Genomic DNA, 19,037 nt, shown 5'->3' with positions numbered 1-19,037 from the left:
ACCTCTTATTTTAAAAGCAGTCGATTGAAAAACGGGATGTTTCATCGCTATAAATTTATGGGAGAGAAAAAAAAGAGTATCTTGAAAAATGGGACTAGCCATGAAATATAGTACTTGTACGATTTCCAAAACGCCCGAGAGATTTCTTTTGGCGCGATCAAATGCCAATCTCAAGCCCCAATATGTTTTCATTTCTATATCATACAAGTGGCAGGTTCGAGCTATTCACGAGCTCCTTTTCCATATTTTCCTTCCGCCTCTCTCTTCCTCTCTGTTCATCTTCCGGGATAGGAAAGAAGCAAAGCTTGTTTTTGGCGGCCACCTCCCAGAGCCTGATATCGAACAGTGTGGCGCTTCATTACTCTCGGCATCACTTGTTCCCGAGGAGCACTGGCCGTTTGTTTAGCACGGATGCTCGGAAGCAACGGGGCTCTCGGTTTTCTCAGCGTCCAGCCGTTCCAGGCCGGCCTCCAGCATGTTGCCAAGGCAAGCCTGTGGTTCATTTTATCAGGTAAGAAAAAATTACCGTTTCGTTTTTTTTTTTTTAAAGCCCGGTTTTTGCGATTTTACACGGTCATCAGAGAGTATCTTGAATTCGTTTTAAATGGCACTTCTGTTCAGACACGTTGAGGGGTGTGACTAGGAAACTGAGTTCAAACGCACTCTAGGATCCGGGATTGAGTCAGAGTACGGATCAATGAGGAGTGGGAGAAATAAATGTTTCGACAGCTTTTATTAACACGCTGAATTTTTGAATAGTATCCGGCGGCGCCAATTTCGGCTATGAATAGTCATTATATCAAGTTAACGTTTGTCCAAAAGAGCGTGACAATTTCCTAATCTATCACGTTTGAGTGATTTATAGAAAGACGAAGTATATAGTTCATTCTAGACCCCCATATTTTGTCATTTACTGTTATAGATACACATTAATTTTATTGATGTATACAGTAGTATTTAACAATAGAACATGACAGAGTCACATAAATTTCTTGTTCTAAAATATTGTCAGAGAATTTAATTTACCTGTATTTACATGGATGAAGTGACCGCGGCACGCGTTATATAGAATGAAGTTGTTATAGTGACAACTTGCTAATGTTCTTTAAATATTTTAGAATAAATCTCTAACCTCTTTGTTCCAGAGGTACACGTATGCGTACTTTCATTTTTAACGGTTTTAAATAATTTTATAATGATCCTTTTTCAAGGTAGTACCTGGGGTACACATGTGTACCTAACTCAAATGCTCTTGATAAAGATATCGACCTAAATTAATTAGTTAATTAATTAATCAATTATTTTTTTTTCAAGGGCACATTTTGACATACAATAAATCAATCAGCCAGTTTTGGCTTATGTTTGAATAGGTCAAATATAAAAAAAATGAATTTTATTCCTAAGTAGACATGATGTTATTCTTGTTTTAATAACTTATTCCTTATATAATATCATGTATATTAAAAAAAACAGTAATATGATTTAGCGAATAATTCCGAAATAATAGCGAAGTTGAATTATGCGTGATGATCAAAATAAAATGATAGAATATATATATATATATAAAATATTACATCAAAGCTGCGCTAACGCAGTATCATATCGATTGCCATCAATTTCGTCAGCCATATCATTTTTACTAATTATGTCAATGAAAAATATTTCTGTTACGCTCATGTTTTTCAATTCATAAATCATTTATTGTTTTAACGGATTTCATGTTTAACTTTTCATCATCTACTGCCGGTACTTTAAAAGTACCCCAGGATAGAAACTTGTTATGTACTAACTAATTGTGTGTGAAAAGAGTATTTCTTTTATCTTCAATACCACATTATGAAAAACTGAAATAATTAATATGTAAATTTTTGGTAGGTCATTTCAGTTCTAATTAAAGCCTAAAAACAAAAAAAAATATTTTCTTTCTAACAAAATTTTTTAATACAAAACATGTTTTAGTACAAAACGGATTAATTAGCCTGGTGAAGCGCTCTCGATAATCCGGCTGTTAAAAACATGTCAACTCGATAAAAACATGTCACTGCAAGTCTTTGCGCAGAAATTTATATCATTTGACATTGATATATGATTATGATTTGGCAATGTTGCTCCCAAGTACAACATGATTGTCTTATATTTTCAAGTAAACGCATTTTTTATATTTTGATCTCGTTTCGGTATTGATGCTTTTAAGCAACTCTTAAACGTTCGATTTTTTTAATTGTGAGCTGTTCATGAAGTTTCTACGAGTATAATATTACCAGCAGAATGACTCAATAGTACATGTCTCCTATTTCTTGATAAGCAAGAATGATTTTTAACCCTTGAATTTTGAAGGGAAATACCATGTGTGGAGGAGACATATCGTTGTACATTCTTCAACAATTATAGAAAAGTAAGTTGGCAAACAATAAATGCCATTTTTATACTCTTCACAAGTCTACATAAATCATTTGATTGCCCTGAAGTGCAACTTCCCATATTTTTTAATTATTGGCAATACATATTTTTTGCCATGTAATTTCATTTAGGGCACCATTTGCTTAATATAACCTCCCTTTCCTCCCCAAAAAAATTTATATTTATATTTCAAAATACCAAAACTCAACTACGCATGTAAAGGACGTTACGGGGGTTAAAAGTTAGTGGTACTTTAAAGTGCCTTCAGTAGATAAAGGGTTAATTAGAACTAAAATGACCTACCAAATAATAATCATTTATTATTTTATCAGTATAAGTACTAAAATTTTTATTTACTATTTTCTTATTGTACTTTTCATAATCTGGTAGATAAAGTCTTGATGTGCTATTTGAATTTTGTTATTTCAAATATAGTTTTAATAATAATAATAACGAATTTATGGTTGTCATTAATGTTATTGTTATTAATGTTTAATTATCCAATTAAACAATTTTGTAATGAAACAAACTCCCGTTATCTTGTGATGTCAAGTTTTTATTTAAAAATTCCCCCAATTCTTGTTTTATGTTGATTACATATTTTATTCTTCATAAAAAGTATTTACACACGCATGTTCACCGAAGAAAAACTAAATAAGTAAATGTCAAATATAGGATTTGACTCGTATTTAAGTATCTGGGAAAAGGAATCAAATTGTGCTCATAACTGTAACAAAAGCTTTAGAATTGTTATGATTTTCGTATATATGAAATGTTCATCATAACAGGGCTATTAGAAAAGCAATCGACAACTATAATTCATCTAAAGCGAAACTCGAGGCGCAAGATTGCGCAACAGGCAACGTTTTTTGCTGTTCCAGAAAATTGGCAAATGTTCAAAAGAAAAAAAAAATTGGCAGAAACAAATGCCGGAAGTTATAAAATTCGGAAGTAATCTGGTCATTAACAAGGCCTTGAGAGAAGTATAGCCATCCTCGAGAGCAAAAAAAAACATCACAAGACCAGTGCAATGTCACTTGTAAGAGCTTATAAGCACCGCTAAAACTCTGTCAATATACAAACTCCCCTACCCGCACATGCTAATACTTATGGAGCTGTTTTTAGACGATTCATTTATTTTCGTAACAAAAAAAAACCCCTACTCAACTATATAAACACACAAAATATTTTATCATTAGACGAACATTAAAAGTGTTTTCGGCTATTTAATTTTTTGCAATATGAAAAATTATCAGCAGTTTTAATAGAAATTATGAAGAGATAATCTATTTTTTAATTCATTATAATGATACAATCAAGAATATATATAAGAATCTTCCGACATTTTTAAATTTGACTCACATAATTATTGTTCGAAAGTGAAAAATTACAAATTGCATTACACCGTTATGTTGTTGGTTTTTAAAGAAAGTGTTTTAAGGGAAGCATGATGTGAAATTAACTTATTTATTAATTCCAATCATTTATTAATTGATAATGTACGTAATTATCCTTCTAATGAATCATAATTTTTTAGCAATAATAGTAATTATGAATTACTGGAGTCATAGCAGCCTCCCTTAACTACAGCAATTTTCGCTCCAGTCAGCGCTTCACGCTACTAATGCATGTTATAAGGAATTGAAAAGTGTGTCTCTGGTGTATTGGTTAGCACACTCTTGCCCGGTATGCAAGGGGATCCGGGTTCGATTCCCGGAAGAGACAAATCACTTTTCTTTCCAAATATCAGTTTCGGCATAACATCCAGCCAGAACATGCAATTTCCCAGTATTGGAACTACATTTTTTTCTTTACCAAAAAAATTAATTTTCGTGAGAATAACTTTTTTGCAAACCAACATTTAAATATACCAATTCCTCCAATTTTTATGTACTTTTAAAGAATTTACGGGACGCCTTGTATATTTTAGATTGATAAAATAATTAAAGGGTTGAATTCCAGCGGGGAAACAAATTCACAAGTAAAGACATGTCGGATGAGATCCGACATAAGATACAAAAGTGTTTACGGTGCCAAGATTGATAATGATAAATAGTGATGAAGATTGATAGCGCTAGACTAACAAGCGTTTACTGCTATTGATCTACGCGTGAGCTTACCGATTTGTATGTGATTATTTATCTTCCTGGCTTCCATGTGCCAATATGTATGACTTTAATGTTTAACTATAATAAAAATGTGTGTGTGTGTGTGTGTTTTCTATACAAATCTACAATTTTAGATCTATCGTCGCCAAATTTTGCATACCACATGGGATCCGACTTGAACGATAGGCTACTTTAAAAGTTTGTCAGAGCTGGGAGAATGACCGAAATGGGTGAACAACTGTCGGGCAACAATGGTTTCTCGGCCTCAACAATCACTTTCGGAATGTTTACTTTGGTTACCGTGGTTCCCTAGCAATACGTTTTAGACATGTATATGCCTTTACAATGGGTTGCCATTTCTTTTAATGCCTCCAGTATTATGTGTAATAGTTTATATGCCTTTATAATGGTTTGTCACATTTTTCAATCCTCTCAGTAATTGAAGAAGACCCCGGGCAGCTCCGAGTACTATAGCTAGTATAGAAATACAATCCATATATAACCAGTTTCGTGATCGGTTTGAAACAGCGTATAATTATTTCTCTTTTGCTATTTTCAACCCTGATATTGAAATAATTCTTCTGCTTTTGAAGTATTTAGGTAAATACTGATGAAACAAAATGTTCCTCTCATGTACTTGTGAAGTTAAAATTTTAATTAAATATCACATTTTTTTACCATAAGAAAGAAGGAAATTAAAAAAAATCTATTAAAAAGATTGAGAATAATTTATATAATTAAAAAAAAAAGTTCCATTGTCAGAATAAAATGTTTAATAGAATTTACACCCCCTAATTGAAGTACAATTTATACTGTTCTTGTAGTATAAAAAGTCTTTTTTTTACTAGAAACTTTTTAGTGTTTAATGTACTGTAAGTTAAGAAAACTAATGAAAACGAGAGGTAATAAATATAAACTGAAATATCTGTTACTATTCTTTCTTCCACAACGTCGGAAATTTCTTTAGAAACTTTCAAGAAACAAAGGATTTTACGGGAAATAAAAAAAATAATAATACGTCTTCTTTTATGTGCTCCCATTACAGTTTTATAAGTGAAATGTTTTATACCGCCTTGAATAAAGTAATGCTCCAATCAATCTTTCCATTTAAAAAACACGGAAAATACTTAAGAATTAAATTAGCTTACAAGGAGTAATAGCTAATGAAGAAAATGCTCCTTTTGTTTTAACATGTCAGGGTAGCATGCATCTCATAATAGATGATAGTACAGAGAGAAAAGCATCGATGCAATTATTCTTCAACAAATTACCACCAATGTTTATAATGTCTAATACCAGATAACTAATAATAAATGAAGACCGAAAAACGAACGCTGTTTTCATCAACAAAAAAAAAGTCATTGTTTCGAAGATGGAGAAAGTTTAAATTCAAGAAACACACAAATTAATTATGTTCGTCCCAATTAATTATGTGTTCCAAATGATCTCGACCAGCTTATCATTAGCTTTTCATGTAAGCATACGTTATGCATTGCGACCCAAAATGTTATGAGAAAATTATGTTTTCTTGAATAAAATATGCTATAAACACTCGTCAAATATTGTAATGATACTTAAGATGTTTTCTGCAATTGCATTTGGAATAATTGAAAGAAATCTTAATGTTCTACCAACATACTGATTTGTTTGAGGATAATTTATTCCATTTGTTCATTTTAATGTATTTATATTCCTATACATGTTTTTCTTATGTATCTCATTTACTATTCTTATTTATCTCATTAATTGTATCTTATGAAAACATACAGCTCTCAGAGAATATAAATAAATTATGTTATCAACACATTCGCATCGGGAAACGAAAATTCTAGTTTTTAAAAAATAAGCATTGTTGTCGGAAATCGATAATTCTCGTTTTCGACACGTGTGCGCTTTCCTGATAAATTCTTAGTGCACAAATTTACATTATATATTAGTGTTTTTCGGACTATCAGTTACATCAAAGTGGTCAATTTATAAGTGTCACAAAGGCATTGAGAACGCTCATAAATAACGAAAGCTAAGAATGAAATTTATTTAAAAAATACTTAACAATACTAATACCTGGTGACTTGGAAAAAAGTGGTGACTTCATATCATCAGGATTGCCTGGTGATGTGAAGTCACGCATACGCAAAAAACGCATACTGCAGACATTAAGGCCAACGAAGAATGAAAAAACGAAGAATGAAAGAAGACGACATCCCAGTATGTATAAGACAAATGGGGAAAGGAGCAAGACGCGATATGTATGCAAATTCTGTGAAGTGCCGTTAAAAAAGGAAGCTGTTTCACCAATTATCATACTAAAAAACAATACTAGTAACATTTATGTACAAATCCTGAAAATTTCAATAAAATAAATTAATTATACAAAAATAATTATCGCAGTTTCAATGCACACATTATGGATCACATTCGTTTGAATAAAGGAAAAGCAAAGGTTGAAAAAAGAGCTCGACAGGGTGTTAATATCTCACCAAATCTCATTATCGCTTTTTTAGACGAAGTAGAAAACTTGATTGAGAGATGAAAAAGGAATTAGAATAAATGGAGAATTTCTCAACCATTTTTTTTGTTTTGTTTTGCTGACGACGTTGTTATTATCAGAAGCAATTATGACGAACCGGAAGAAATGATACAAGAACTGGCGAAGGCAAATATACAGGTGGGTTTGAAAAGGAATCTGCAAAAGACTAAAGTTATGTTCAACTCCTTTGCTTTGAAAAAGAAAATCATACTCAACAACACAGAGATAGAAGAAGTAGGAAGCTATGTATACTTGGGACAAGAAACTATCATGAACATCAGAATCATTAATGAAATAAACAAAAGAATCAAGATCGGATGGAGCACTTTTGTCAAAAACTGTGTAATTCTCAAGAGCCAAATGCCATTATGCCTGAAAAGAAAAGTGTTCAACCAGTGTATGCTATCACCACTGACTTATGGAGACGAAACATAGACAATCATAAGCAAGACAATACAAAGCCTGCACATAACACAAAGGAGCATGGAAAGATGTACAGTATGTTAGGCATCCCAAGGAGAAACAGAAAACGAGCACTTGGGTAAGAAGCCGCACAAAGGTATATGATGTCATGGAAAGAATTAAACTCTTAAAATGGAAATGGGCTGGACATATTGCAAGAAGACAACAGATGGACCACAAGTATTCCGGATTAGTACCCCCGTGGTGTTAAACTTATTTTCATTTTATGCATTTGCAAATTCAATAACATAGAAACGGTGATGAAAAACAAACATAATATCCTGAAAATGAAAACATTCGATAAATATTTCAATATATTGAAACATTTGATGTCTCAGAGCAAATATGAGTAGAATGAAGCAACATTCACAACATTATTTATTTATCCTAAAATTTTAGACAAAAAATACATAATTTCCTCGTAGTAAAAACTTTATACACCCAGTACTCTCTTCTGCCTTTTCCACGTTTCGAAAATTTAATTTTTTAACAACGATATTGGAGAAAAACGAAATAAAAGACTCAACACAGTCATTTCTAGATGATATGCATTAAGATATGTAAATCCATGTGTACTCTTTCTATGTTTATATGTTGTTGTTTGGAAAAGCTTCCATTCGGTTTATTTTCCAGAATTTTGACATTTATAAATAATGTTCGAGGCTGTTCTTCCGATCCTGTCTGATTTCATGCGAGTTTTGAAAAGTAGAAGTTATTTTCAGTCTTGGAAAAGCTTTTCCTTCACATAAGCACGTGTTCTTGCATTTCTCATTTCCCTTTGCATATTGCTGAACCATACAAAATTCAAATGTCTTAAAAAAATTCATGTGAATTCGCGTGATATATATCTATCGTTTCTTATACCATAGATAGGGAGCGACAGCAGGAAAGATAGAGGGGCTTCAAAAATTTGAATATCGCATCGAAAAGATTTCTTTGGTCCGTTAAGGGAATAATTTGCTTCCTGATACCCGTTTTTATCGTTTTATGACCTTTTCAGTGCAGAAAGGTTCCAGAATAAATTAAGAAATAAGTATTCAAAAAACGTAATGAAACGACTTTTTAGAATTTATAGCAGTTTTTTATGCTCATTTCTTGCTGATTTAAGAAAAAATGATATTTATGTTGAAAAAGATATTAGTATAATCATTGAAATATTTTACATCATCTATATTTTTAAAAACAATATATGCTAGATTTTCTGTTTTAAAATTAAAAAAATTATATTCAAAGTCCAAAAAATATATTTTTTTTAAACGCGCAGTATCAGTATATTCATGTAAAAACAATTGTGTTACATTCTTTCTAGTTTGAAGTATATGTAGTATATTGATGTTTCTGGAACCTTTATACTCTAATATGAACATTAACTGACTTAAAACTCGAACGCTACTCACGAAGTTCCGATGACGCATCTAATGAGTTAAGGTTTCTCCTAGCTACGAGTCAGTGACTGTACAAATCAATTTTTCACTATACCGTGTACTCTTAATAGAAAATTCTCGGCAGAGAATCTCAAACTGTCAAAGGGAACTTGCTTGTAGAATTTAGACCTGTTTAAAATAATTTAAACGAAACCACACGTTTCTTGTAACTATGCTCTTTAGAATATTCTGTAAATATTTGTATATGTACTCGACTTGGAATAATAACTATTTCACATGTATTTATTTTATAAATATTGTATTATATAACGGAAACAATAAAAAAACAGCGAATCATTTTATGAGTGCATAAGAAATTGAGAGGTGCGGTTCTCTCGATAAGCTCAGTTTCCACTACATTACATAAGGACATTGCCATCAATTATTCATGTCGCTGACAACAGTTTCACTGCGTGAGAGTAAATAATGATGCTTGTGCTCGTAATAAGGAAAAATTTATCGGAAAAACATTATCTACAGAAAGAATAAAGTGAAAGGACTTCTGATAAATCTGTCTTTAATATCCGTTAAAATTAAGTTTTTACGAAAGATTTCACATATTCAGGTTCTTTGAACTGGGATCTGCAGTAATTAAGCTTCATTTCGAAACTTTCTATTGAAAAAGTTTCTATTCGGCAATTTCACTTTATTTCACATGCCATGAGAAATTGTTTATTTTTCTCTTATTATTCACACATTTTTAATGGATATATGGTTTGAAGAAGCAATTAAAAATTATAATTGAAATGGATATCGGGTATTTAACATACTGAATTCAACAAAATCGGGCCAACAAAAAGTACTTTAAAAAATACAATGACGCACTTTAAATCGAAAAACTACGAGCTTACCAGCAGAATAGATTCTTTTAAATGGTAACTAAGCGACGAATGGGACTAACGAAGCAAGTATTATTAGTCGAAATTCCGAACAGAACTAAATAGAATTTCTAAGCTTCTAGCTTAGAGCTTTGAAGCTTCAAACAATCCAATAAAACTTCTGAAAAACTCGATATCTGTTCCAAAAGTAACTCATTAAAGTACTTTCTGAAGTTTTCGTTCAATTTATCTTCTTCTTAGAAACATTTTACCTTACTTAAAGTAATATAACCATTAAGGCACATACTTTCAGGCTACTGTTAAAACTAAAAATATACTTTCTTTAGTTTTATACGCATCTTTCACGTAACTGCGTATCTTTATTTGCGCTATGCATTCAAAAAGAAAGTATGGATATTTTGTCCTGAAGTTATTTCATTTCAAACAGATTAAATAAGATATCATTAAGAAGCACTCGAACAAAACTTCAATTCGTCTTATATTGCACCAATGCAATTTATGTTAAAACTATATATTTATAGTGATTCATCTTCTATATCAAAATTAAATAATTAAAATAAAAAATAAAGTTATTAATTAAATTAATTAAAATAAAGTTAGATAACATGAATAAACTAATTAGTGTGTGTATTTACGATATCATTTCACATAATAGCGATTTAATTTCAGGTAACCTTGAGTAAAGTGATTCAATATAGGGGTGATTCTATAATTACCCTTGCCACATTTTACTGGTGAACCGTTGATCCCAGAGGCATACTACTAATTAGAAACTGCATCCAAATAACGTGTAGAACTGATACGTCATTCATGTCGGGAAAAGGTGGAAAAAAACAGCATGAACGAGGGAAAGAAGGATTGTCCGTTAGTTTATGTTGTACTTTCCTAAATTTTCTCCGAGATTTTGGAATTCAAATATCTCAGCGGATAGAAACATAGAAAGACTTAGAAACAGAATTTTTTTGTTGGCCTAAGGAGAGACACGATAACAACTTTCCAGTTAAGTTTTTGAGGACAGGCTGCCTGTATAAAAAGTTAATTTTTACATTTTAATAACCATCCAACCCTTTGCAATATGAATGACGTATCTGAGTTCTACACGTTATTTTGATGCTTTTTCTAATTGGTAGTATGCCTCTAGGATCAACGGTTCACCAGTAAAATGCGGCAAGGGGAATTATGGAATCACCCTGTGTAACTTGAAGTTATTGCAGTCACAATACAAAATAAGTTGTTCCTAAAGTAAAATTGTATTATACTTTCTCATAAATTTGCACCATATAGTAGCAATGCGACTCTATTCTCATAAGCAAAATTCAGTTTTTAGCCATAATTTTATTCGAAAATTTTGTATTCACTGGCTCATCGTAATGTGGAAGGAGCTTTGAGATGTGTGCTGAAGTTAATGAGACACTCGAAGGCTATTTCTGGGAGCTTAATTATTCCAGAGCTGCTATTGATCGAGTTGCCCCGTTGAAACTTCAGCTTCTTTCCTTCTTTGTGGACCAACAGCTTACATATAAGGTAGTATAAATTCGCTGGTGGCGTTTTACTACCACCTCCATCCTCTAACCTGGTGTAAGTTGGCCTAAATCCGATTTGCTTGACTTAGTTCATTCGCTGCTGGAGCTAGGACGTGACGAGTTACTCCAGTAGCTTGACAGATTAGTTGCCATTATATTCCAAGGGATTTGTAACAGGTCACGAACATTGATTAAATCAGACTACGAAATTCAGAGTACGATAGATGTTAGTTCGGCACGTGTAGATTAATCTACAGGGTGATTCTAAATTCATGGGGCAAACTTTAAGAGGAGATATAATACTCCAAAACAAGCATTTTTCGTCATGAAAAGTGTGCGAGGATGATGTCACTCTCCGCTATCCATACGAAGGTTTTTAACAGCTGGCTGATGCGAAGATATATTTAGGAAAGAGAGAAAATTCAACTGCCCTTTCGGGGAGAATCGAACCCATGTCCTTTCACTTTCCGGGTAAACGTCCTAGACCACTAGACTGCAAAGGCAACGAATATTTCAATCCTTTCTTGGAGCTCGTGTGCACTGAACGGGACCGTGCATGGACGGTCGGACCTAACTCAGGCCGAAGCTCACAATTGCTGACACTGCCACCAGATGGCGACTTATCCGAGGATGATGTCACTCTCTGCTATCCATACGAAGGTTTCTAAAAGCTGGCTGATGCGAAGATATATTTAGGAAAAAAAAAGAGAGAAAATTCAACTGCCCTCGAGAGGTTCGTTACCTTTGTAGTCTAGTGGTTTAGGGCGTTCACCCGGCAAGTGAGAGGAAGTGGGTTCGATTCCCCGCAAGGGGGCAATTGAATTTTCTCTCCTAAATATATCTTCGCATCAGCCAGCTGTTAAAAACCTTCGTATAAAATGTGTGGCCAAATCGCAACAGCAAAGACGGTAAAGGATGTTTTTATAGAGTGCACAACAGCACTTCACCAAAAGCAAATATATTTTTCTGACGGATTTGCTGCCATCAACCATCTGGGGGTATTACAATATGGTAGGCTTTCTCATGGGTAACATATTCTACCACAATTCTACCACTTGATCACTGTTTGGTGTAGCATAACATTGATGGTCCTTGCACCAATGAAAAACAAATTGCAATCCAATCCGAAGATGCATAATCACCTTCGAATGGTTAATATCACATAAAGCAATGAAAATATATTAACTTTTGGTGAAGTGCTGTTATGCGCTCTCTAGAAACACTCTCTACCGCCTTTGCTATTGCGATTCGACCACGCATTCTATGACCAAAAATGCTTGTTTAAGTCTTATATCACCTACAATTATACCAATTTATTTCCTTAATTTTCTTGGTATTTTAGAAAGTAAATCTTTTAGTGTCATTTTGGTACAAAACTCGGCTGTTTAAATACAGTATTTTTCATCTAGAAAGAGTTGGTTTCTTGTCAGTGCCATTTTTTTTAGAGCTGAAATTTTACGTGTTGAGAGATTAGTAAAATCGCACCTAATTGAAGGAATCGGAAATGAAATTCTGACAACTATTAAACTTTTCCAAAAGATTTTAACTGTTTATATATAGCAAACAGTAAAATAAAGGCAAACTGTATAATTCACCATTAATTGGAAATTGTAATAATTAAAAAATACACTTTAATTAATTAAATTGCTGTGTCGATGTATTTTTTTCAATTAAAAAAATGCTAACGGCACAATTTTCATCCGTATTAGTAAAAAAAATTTCAATAAGTTTTAGTGAATTTTTCTAATGAATATTTACTGTTATTATTTAAAAATGCACATTTTTCTAATAAATATTTAAATCGAGAATTGACAAACACCTATCTATTCGAGTCAGAATTTAATATATTGCAAATACTATATATATATATATATATATATAATTTCCCATTTAATTGTTTATTCTATCAATTTCCATTCCATAGGAAACAATGGAGCACTTCCATAGGAGCACATTAAATCATAAGTTTACCAGCCAATACTAGAAAGCAATTTAATTATGTACTGCACACAAACACGTAGCATTTCTATATTTGTAAGAAGTGAAAACAACAATATTTCTTCTCAAACTTACACTATAAATAATACAAAAAAAAACTTATTGGAATAGCCGCGAGTGAAATGAGAAATTGGGAAAAATATACGAAATGTGTGAACACCGGGTCATTTTTACCGAATGCGCACATCATCGTTATCACACATTCTTGTAGAGCTTCCGTCATATCGATTTTCGCTTTCGATTGCTTTTTCGTCCATCAAAACGGCAAAGAAAGAAATAAAATAAATAAAACATCTCCATATTTTCTTTGATCTAGAAATGACCTCGATCTCGCATCGCATGATCTTGTGATCTCGTAGAGATTTGCTTTTGTTTTACTCACTTTTCTTCAATACCTGAAAATTGGTCTGGCAAATGGCAATGAAAAACATTACACAAGAAATAACATTAGCTTAACAGAAAAGAAAAATCCCACATATGAAAAAAACAATACTATATTACCTGAGAATGTTTTCACGATTTCTATTAACTTTTAGTGCTCTACCAATTTCCCGATGGTACAAATCGAATATTGAGCTTATACTGACCAGTTGAAGTAATAAATTTTATTTCTCCTATAATGATTGATAAGAGTACAGACTACGGCCAATAATATTTTTATACAGAATAGTTCGGGTTTTTTTTATCATAACGTGATGATTTCTTAATTTCATCATATACAGTTGAACTTGGTTAATTCGATGTCCAAAGTCACTGGAAAAAAACTTCGAATTATCCAATTAATCTATCCTGGATCTGTAAAATTATTACAAATTTCAACTTAATCATCAACGCTCACATAGGATAATAGTTATCAATTATTAAAATTTTTCATCGGCTGCAAAACTGTTTCTCAAATTTTAATAATTTATTAATTATAATATAGTAAAACCCCTCTTAATGGACACTTATCAGATGCGGTCACATTTCTTTTAGGATCAAATAATAAATAATTCCGCCATATATATAATAAAAATATTCATTTCAAACCCCTGATTAATGGTCATCCCTCTTTTACGGATGAATTTTTTTGTTGTCCCAACAGTGACCGCAAAGAGAGGTTTCACTGTATAATTGATCATAGCTGCTACTGTATTCCGCTGTTCTGGAATCAGCATCACTGTAGAATTTCTTGACCATGTTCAATGCTTGATTTACGGAATCATTTCATGATCAGCAGTTACGAAATTGTTTCCCAAATTTTGAATGACTTAAGAATTTGAATTTAGGTCCCTTCTGGCCCATTTTTGGGCACATTTATGCCCATTCTGAGCTGCCCTGTGCGGGTGCACCTGTTGCACCTGCCTAGTTATAGCCCTCGATGGGAGTGTAGGTGTTATATCAAAGTTCTATATCAAAGGAGTTTTAAAAGGCTACAAAAATTTATTGTCTCTACTGTGAACATTAGTTTTTTGTATTCTTGGAAGCATTAGTCCATCTCCTCACAAGTACCATTCGAGAGGATTTTCGAAGAAAACAAGCAAAACAGCGTAATCGAAAGTAGTTTCGAAATCAGTGAATAATAAACAAACCAAAAATAACCGATTTTTTTCAAAAAACGACAAGATCCAAATAAAGAAATCACAGGTTTAGTCAATCATGTGAAGCATATCAAATTGCTTGAAGCGGGCATCCTTAATTTTTTAATTAAGTATCTTTAAGTTTTTTAAATTTTTTATCTACTGAATAGGTGAGTTGAAATGAATAAAATATATTTTATAGCATCTATTAATATTATTTGGTCACAAAAATATTCGATTAAAATTCGATTAATCAATTAAAAAATTTTGATTAACCAGTTAAAAATTGTAATCGATTCCCAGCCCCACATTTAATAATTGCATTTTGACTTTTCTTCGAGCGCGTTAGCCCAGGTCAAAAAGATACTCGCCTGAAGTATCAAAAAATGTTTATAGAGATGTCATGAATTCAATACCCGATTCGTTCTTATCAGAAACTTCCCTGACGCGGAGGTACAATAGAAACGGCTACCATATGACCACAGAAAAAAATTCTACCGCAAGAAGTCCCACACAGAGGGATTAACGCACCAACCTCTCGGCGAGTGAAAAAAGGCTAAAAATGCCAAACGCAACCGAGGATCCTGGTCTAATTAGCCCTCGTGTGCAGAAAATGGTCGTTATTTTGAAATTACTGAATTTTTACAACTTTCGATTAAATTTACGTTTCACAGTTTATGAATCACACCCTCAATCATTGGCGACAAATGCTGAAAACTGCAAAGTCAAATCTATCTGTTAATATTGCATTTAATTAAATTATAAAGTTTTTTGTGACTTCTAAAGTCTCATTTACATTTCATTGATTGAAAGTTTAAACAAGAAGGTATCACATAAAAACTTATTTTTTCTATTTTTTATGTATACGACGAGCCCTTGGGAAATTTAAGACATTTTGAGTAACCGCACGCTATTTAAAAACTTTTTGTAATTAAAAGTATTTTTCTAAAGTCAATGGTTGCAAAGATATCCACTGTTTTTGCATATATCCGCAATTTGGGACAGCCTGTATAGCCATCTGACAGATATTATCAGGCCTGGGCTTGAATTCCGGTTCACCCGAGATCAGCTTAAAAACTTAGGATCTTCATTATAAAGCTAAGTTTTAGTTTAAATTTCATTCTCGTCCTTCACATACGTAAAATGATCTTGAAGCACCAGAAGGATCAAGTGTACTCTTGGCAAGGTCTCGTGTATCTTCACTAAACCCAGTAATTTTCAAATCCTTCATCATTTTCTTTCTTCAAAGAAAGCTCGTTTGCTTATCCGTGTAATTAATTGATCAGGAGAGCGCTGTAAATTACAAATTAATCACAAGTTTCGAAAACAATTTTCTTTTTCGTCACATTGAATTAATTGACGTATTTGTCGTGAAAGAGCTTACGGGATTTAATTAAAATTTCAGAAACTGTTGCGAAAGTTGTTTGAATGCTAAGATCAGCTGCGCTCGAAGAAAAGGTTATTAAGATTTTAACGATGACAACGAAAGAAATAACATGAAGTGAAACGCTTTACTCTATAAGTTATCCAATAATTTCTCAGCTAATCCTTTAAAGAAATTATCACAAATTTAAAAACAGTCGAGCAAATTAGCTCTTGTTTTAGACATTTGAAGAAATTTATTTAGCTACAAGATATAATTTTGTTCAGATTTCTTAATCCTCCCAAATTAATTTTTTTTTTTTACAAATTCAATACGTTTTTGAACACATGCGTTCTGTAAGATGTTTTGAAAGAAAAAATGCTGTTTCAAATCATTATACGGCAACGCATTGTAGTATCGATTTATTTAAATACTTTATTTTACTTGTCAGACGTTAAACAAAAAATAGTTATTTTCATTGGTTTACTTAAAGGAAGTGAAGAAATTCCTTAATTATAATGAATTCATAGGCTATTTAATTGCTTTAGTTTCAACTAAAAAATTTTGTTTAGATGGAAAAAAGCGCATTGCGACAAAGACTAAGATTTTAATGAAAGCCAGAAAGAAATAAAGTAAATTTCTAGCTAGATATATTCATTTACTTAACTAATTTATAAGGCAGATAAAGCACATCACAAATGAAATATAAAAGTAAGTAAAAAATAAAAGAACGAAAAATTAATTGAAACAGGGTGATTAAATTTTACCACAGATACATAAATAAAATCTGAATAGTATATTAAAATGAATATACACTTATAAGTCTTAATACGGCCTCTATCTCATCCACCATTCGTCGTAGAATTGTAGTTCCAATTGAAAAATGCTTAAAAAATATGTTAAAAAATCACCCCGCGTACCAGAGGGAAATGTTTGTCACTAAATGAAAAAAATCTAAATTTTTATTTTCTCACTCTGCCCTTTAAAAAACCCTAATTAAGAAAGGTTAGTTATTTAGTTAGTTATTAGCAACAAAAAAAATTTCACGTTTCTAAGTGCACTATTCGCTGAGATATTTGAATTACAGAAACGGAGAAGAGTTGGGAGCGAACATCATAAACTTACGGAAAACGCTTCTTTCCCTCATTTATGCTATTCTATCCCACCGTTTCTCGGATTTTGAATTCAAATATCTCAGCGAAAAAATATTGTACTTAAAACCGTGAATTTTTTTTGTCAGCCTCAGAAGAGACAGGTAAACCACTTTCTTTGCAATTGGGTTTTCTAAGACAGGGTGACCAAATAAAAATTTAGCTCTTTCACTTTTCGACACACTGTATTTTCTCTCTCAAAACTGAGTCAGGGTGATAATCCGTTTTGAGCATTTTTGAAATTGGAACCATACCTCGACGATGACCGGTTGATGAGATAAAGTGCGCATTAGGACTTACAGGACAACCTGTATATACAAATTACTTAAAAACGTTAAGAAATGAACGTGTGTAAAAGCACAAAAAACAGTAAAAATTAAAAAAAATACATTTATTAGATAATGAACACCGGTTCAGCATAGTAAAACGTAAATGTAAGTAATTTTCTTTGACCTCAGCACCATAAAAAAAATGTAGCTTTTTTCAAAACATTTTATTCCTCAAACAAAACATTTTTTTCTAAATGTGCGGATAATGTTACTTCCCTGAAGAAAAAAAAGGCTTATCCATTCTTTGATCTTAAAGAAAAAATAAGAAACACCATTCATACAATGTATATTACCAACGCTTAGTCTAAATTGCTTTTCTTAAAAGACGTTTTGTTTTCGTTAGTTTGGTATATGCTCTCATTTATTAAATTTATATGTAGCCTATCGACTTTATCCTCGCGGGATTGAGGAAATTGAAACACCGTGAAGAAATCATCAAAACAAATGAAATGTGTCACATGCATTGTAGATAGTGAGACAAACGAACAATTTAAGTTTCAGATCAATAACAACAATATTAATCGCGAGCCATTAAACATTTGGGAAACTTCACGATGATGCAATAAAAGCCAGAGGGGCGTTTATTTGTTTTGCCGCATATGGGATACACGAATTTTCCGAAGATGATGTCATTCTCTGCTGTTACGACGAAGGTTTCGACAACTGGCTGATGCGAAGCTAAATCCAGAAAAGAAAATTCAACTGGCTGATGCGAAGCTAAATCCAGAAAAGAAAATTCAACTGGCCTTGCGGGGAATCGAACCCACGTTTTCTCACTTGTCGGATGAGCGCCGTAGACCAGTGATTCCCAACGTGGGCGATGGAATGTTCCGGGGGGGGCGGTAGAAGCTACGGGTATAACATAAGATTGCATTGGGGGCGATGGAACAAAAAAGGTTGGGAAACTATGCCCTAGACCAGTAGACCAGTAGTGCGCAAACTTTTTTGAAGCGCGACCCCCTTTTGACCAAAAAATTTATCGACGACCCTTACATAAGCTAACCGTATCTCCGGATTTTCTGGGACATTCCGATTTTTTTGCCAGTAAATGTGCTGTCCCGAAAGTACTTTGCGGAACGCTTGTTTCGATTTTAATTAGGCGATATTGACTTCCAATCATATTCAATTTTTTTTAATATCATATAAATACATTTATTTACTGTGTTTTTTGATGTACTTAGTGTCCCTTATAGCGAGGTGTATGGTCCTTGATTTTTGTGTATAGGGTGATTAAGAAGGAATCGTCTAATTTTAAAATGATTCTACCCTCGAAATCGACCATTAACAAAAATTGTTCATAAAACGTAGACACATTTGCCCCGTGTATTCACATATCACTCATCATTCTATG

General features: G+C 32.6%; 1 protein-coding gene across 1 annotated transcript in view; it reads left to right on the top strand.

Moving 5' to 3' along the window:
* The first annotated feature begins 228 nt into the window (after positions 1-228).
* The window catches only part of LOC149079982 (UPAR/Ly6 domain-containing protein qvr-like), a 36,139-nt gene continuing 17,330 nt past the window's right edge, over positions 229-19,037 (top strand). The window contains exon 1 of the mRNA XM_089238902.1: positions 229-511. Coding sequence (XP_089095028.1) covers positions 412-511 — 100 coding nt within the window. The 5' untranslated portion in view covers positions 229-411. The remainder of the gene's footprint in view (positions 512-19,037) is intronic.

The sequence above is a fragment of the Pholcus phalangioides genome, unplaced genomic scaffold, assembly GCF_987345545.1.
Source record: "Pholcus phalangioides strain wild (caught in Gottingen) unplaced genomic scaffold, Ppha-v1.0 ptg000011l_1, whole genome shotgun sequence".
Taxonomy (NCBI): Eukaryota; Metazoa; Arthropoda; class Arachnida; order Araneae; family Pholcidae; genus Pholcus; species Pholcus phalangioides.
Note: the sequence above shows the minus strand (reverse complement) of the source record. Positions and strands in the feature narration are given on the sequence as shown.